The 4,294-nt window shown below is 54.4% G+C and overlaps 1 protein-coding gene across 1 annotated transcript; it reads left to right on the forward strand.

Annotated features, from left to right (window-relative positions):
* Nucleotides 1–384: 384 nt before the first annotated feature.
* si:ch211-157c3.4 (Lipopolysaccharide-induced tumor necrosis factor-alpha factor homolog-like) lies at nucleotides 385–4,014 on the forward strand (the record flags this gene model as incomplete). The annotated part of the gene is made up of 3 exons (XM_052509319.1): nucleotides 385–507; nucleotides 837–1,032; nucleotides 2,325–4,014. Coding segments are annotated over 3 exons (434 nt in total), but the record flags the coding sequence as incomplete, so codon positions are not given.
* Nucleotides 4,015–4,294: the final 280 nt, after the last annotated feature.

Consider the following 4,294-nt stretch of genomic DNA (forward strand, 5'->3'; position numbering starts at 1 on the left):
ACTGTACCTGTGTATCATATAGGTTATGTCCCAGGTTGTTACTGTACCTGTGTATCATATAGGTTACGTCCCAGGTTGTTACTGTACCTGTGTATCATATAGGTTACGTCCCAGGTTATAATCTATACTGTTGTACCTGTGTATCATAAGTGTCCCAGGTGTTACCTGTGTATCATATATAGTCCCAGGTTATAACATACTGTTGCTGTGTATCATAAGTGCCAGGTGTTACTTGCTATAGATTGTACATATTTCTAGCTATCAACCTCTCTCTTTCTCTATCTCTCCATCAAACCCTCCCCCGCAATTCTCTCCCTCATCTCACCCCTCCCTCCCTCGCTCTCTCCTTCTCCCCCTCCCTCCCTCCCTCCCTCTCTCTTCCAGTTGAAGGACAAGGTGATAGTGGGGTGAAGGTATATCATGTCCATACCCCCTTCAACCCTCCTTCCTCCACCATCCCCTCCAGTAACTACTCTGTGTTTCAGTCTCAGTCTCAGGGAAAGCCAGGTAAGCACTTCCTGTCCTAAGCCTCATGTATACAGTCCGCAAGCACACAACACCAGAACTGCAGCAACACCAGCTAGCTCGTCTAGCTAGCTAAAATGAAATCTCATTTGGTCAAAGAATTGTTTTGACTTCAAAAGAAACTTCGCAATCATGGCGTATTTATAACTGGTAAATTCCCAGGTTCCAAGGGAGATTATTTTGAAGGCAGCAGAAGTATCTCTCTCTCGTCTCTACCCATTATACCATCTTTGTCTCCCTTGTTCCCCTCTATATCAGCAGTGTTGGAACCAGACAAAATATAACTTGTCCTCTTCTCTCTCTTCCCCTAGTGTACACCAGTGGAGGAGGTGGTATTGGAGGAGGTGGGGAAACTCCCACTCAGAAGTTTGTGAGTTATGACACAGAACTGGGCCGTTCAGAGGGCATGACCACCTGTACTTCCTGTCAACAACAGGTGATGACGAACGTGACCTATAAAGTCGGAGCCTACGCCTGGCTCATGTGCATCCTCTTCATCCTCTGTGGGTGAGTAAAGAAGGGGATGGGGGAGGGTGGGAGGGATAGAGGGGAACAGAGGGACCCAGTGATCTTCATCCTCTGTGGGTGAGTGAAGAAGAGGAGGGTGGGGGGATAGAGGGGAACAGAGGGACCCATAGTGGTCTTCATCCTCTGAGGGTGAGTGAAGAAGAGGAGGGTGGGAGGATAGAGGGGAACAGAGGGACCCATAGTGGTCTTCATCCTCTGAGGGTGAGTGAAGAAGAGGAGGGTGGGGGGATAGAGGGGAACAGAGGGACCCATAAAGTGGTCTTCATCCTCTGAGGGGAGTGAAGAAGAGGAGGGTGGGGGATAGAGGGGAACAGAGGGAGTGGTCTTCATCCTCAGGGTGGGGGATAGGGGAACAGAGGGACCCAGTGGTCTTCATCCTCTGAAGGGGAGTAAAGAAGGGGAGGAGTTATAGAATGTCTTGATACTTTTGAGAGAATTGTCTAAAATGGAACACCATGTCTCTCTCCCACCCTTCTCCCCATCCATCTCCCACCCCTCTCCCCACCACTTCCCTCTCCCCATCTCCTCCTATCCCCCTCTCTCCCCCACCCCTTCCACTCTCCCCATCTCCTCCTATCCCCCTCTCTCCCCCACCCCTTCCACTCTCCCCATCTCCTCCTATCCCCCTCTCTCCCCCACCCCTTCCACTCTCCCCATCTCCTCCCTATCCCCCTCTCTCCCCCACCCCTTGTCTCCCCATCTCCTCCTAACCCCCTCTCTCTCCCACCCCCTTCCCTCTCCCCATCTCCTCCTATCCCCCCTCTCCCCCACCCCTTCCACTCTCCCCATCTCCTCCTATCCCCCTCTCTCCCCCACCCCTTCCACTCTCCCCATCTCCTCCTATCCCCCTCTCCCCCACCCCCTTCCACTCTCCCCATCTCCTCCTATCCCCCTCTCTCCCCCACTCTCCCCCTTCCACTCTCCCCATCTCCTCCTATCCCCCTCTCCCCCACCCCTCCTCCCCCATCTCCTCCTATCCCCCCTCTCCCCACCCTTCTCTCCCCACCCTTTCCTCCCCATCCTATCCCCCCCCCCTCTCCCCCCCACCCCTTCCCTCTCCCCATCTCCTCCTATCCCCCTCTCTCCCCCACCCCTTCCACTCTCCCCATCTCCTCCTATCCCCCTCTCTCCCCCCACCCCTTCCACTCTCCCCATCTCCTCCTATCCCCCTCTCTCCCCACCCCTTCCACTCTCCCCATCTCCTCCTATCCCCTCTCTCCCCCACCCCTTCCACTCTCCCCATCTCCTCCTATCCCCCCTCTCTCTCCCAGGTTGGTAGTGGGCTGCTGTCTGATCCCGTTCTTCATGAAACACTTTAAGGATGCGTACCACTCCTGTCCTCGTTGCAACCGCATTATCCACGTGGACAAGCCACGCTGCTGCTGACCGCCCTACCACCACCCACCACCCTACCACCACCCACCACTAGGGGAGCTGCTGCTGACCACCCTACCACCACCCACCACTAGGGAGCTGTTGCTGACCGCCGTACCACCACCCACCGCCCTACCACCACCCACCACTAGGGAGCTGCTGCTGACCACCCTACCACCACCCACCACTAGGGAGCTGTTGCTGACCGCCATACCACCACCCACCGCCCTACCACCACCCACCACTAGGGGAGCTGTTGCTGACTGCCATACCACCACCCACCACTAGGGGAGCTGCTACTGACCGCCATACCACCACCCACCACTAGGAGAGCTGTTGCTGACCGCCATACCACCACCCACCACTAGGAGAGCTGTTGCTGACCGCCATACCACCACCCACCACTAGGAGAGCTGCTGCTGACTGCCCTACCACCACCCACCACTAGGGGAGCTGCTGCTGACCGCCCTAACCCCACCCACCACTAGGGGAGCTGCTGCTGACCGCCCTAACCCCACCCACCACTAGGGGAGCTGCTGCTGACCGCCATACCACCACCCACCACTAGGAGAGCTGTTGCTGACCGCCATACCACCACCCACCACTAGGAGAGCTGCTGCTGACTGCCCTACCACCACCCACCACTAGGGGAGCTGCTGCTGATCGCCCTAACCCCACCCACCACTAGGGGAGCTGCTGCTGACCGCCCTAACCCCACCCACCACTAGGGGAGCTGCTGCTGACTGCCATACCACCAGCCACCACTAGGGGGAGCAGGTGCTGACTGCCATACCACCACCCACCACTAGGAGAGATGTTGCTGACTGCCATACCACCACCCACCACTAGGGGAGCTGTTGCTGACTGCCATACCATCGCCCACCACTAGGTGGAGCTGGTGCTGTGGACAATATGCTTTACGACCAGCAGGGGAGCTGTGGCTCTGCTCTCAGTCTGACCACTGGCCACTCTCTCGGTCTGGATTCCATTAGAAGAGCACCAGTACAGTGAAATACCTTTCTCACAGAAAACATGCTCCCTTTCCCTCATGCACCCACAGCTCGGTGTAGGAATTTGAGAGTGGTTATATTTATCCAGCCCCATCCCTCAGCTGTTTACCAATGCAGTGGCGGGGTCAGGGTGACTGTTTTTGGTAGTTCTTTGAATTGCAGATTGCCCTTTAAAATTTTGGGTTTCAATACGGCTCTTATGGACACTCTTTCAGAACAGCGAGGGAGAGGAAAAGGGGGGGATGTTTTCAGAATGGAATCCAGCCGAAGGGAGAGACCTCCTAGCAGCAGCCCCACAGAAACCTACAGGATTTACACAGTCGTAGGTTGAATCCCAAAATGGCACCCTACTCCCTATACAGTGCACTACGTTCGAGAGGGAGCTAGTACAAAAGTAGTCCACCATATAGGGAATAGGGTACGATTTGGGACGCACTTTAGTTTAAATGCTGACCTAACTTACTGTACCAGAGGGTTGTAAATAGTATGAATCTGTGACCTATTTTTGTCAAATAAAAATAAAAACAAGCTAGCAGATGAAGACGTGGTAGAGCTCAACCTGGCCCTTGTTCACAAAGGGAGTAGGGTTGTACAGTTCTAGTAACTTACCCAGGTTTCCCACAAACCCCAGGTTGGAATATTGGCATATGAGAAGGGAAGAGGGTAGCCTGGGTACCAGTGTGTTAAGATATCATTCCACTCTTTCTCTTGGCAAACATGGCTTGACAAAGAGTGGAATGTTAACACACAAACAGACTGTATTTCTCCAGGCTAGGAAGAGGCAGAACATACGGGAATACGCCAACCGGGATGTCTGATTGGTTCTCGGACTATTGCAACCCGTTGAGTAACCTTAT

Source organism: Oncorhynchus keta, unplaced genomic scaffold, assembly GCF_023373465.1.
Source record: "Oncorhynchus keta strain PuntledgeMale-10-30-2019 unplaced genomic scaffold, Oket_V2 Un_contig_4357_pilon_pilon, whole genome shotgun sequence".
Lineage (NCBI taxonomy): Eukaryota > Metazoa > Chordata > Actinopteri > Salmoniformes > Salmonidae > Oncorhynchus > Oncorhynchus keta.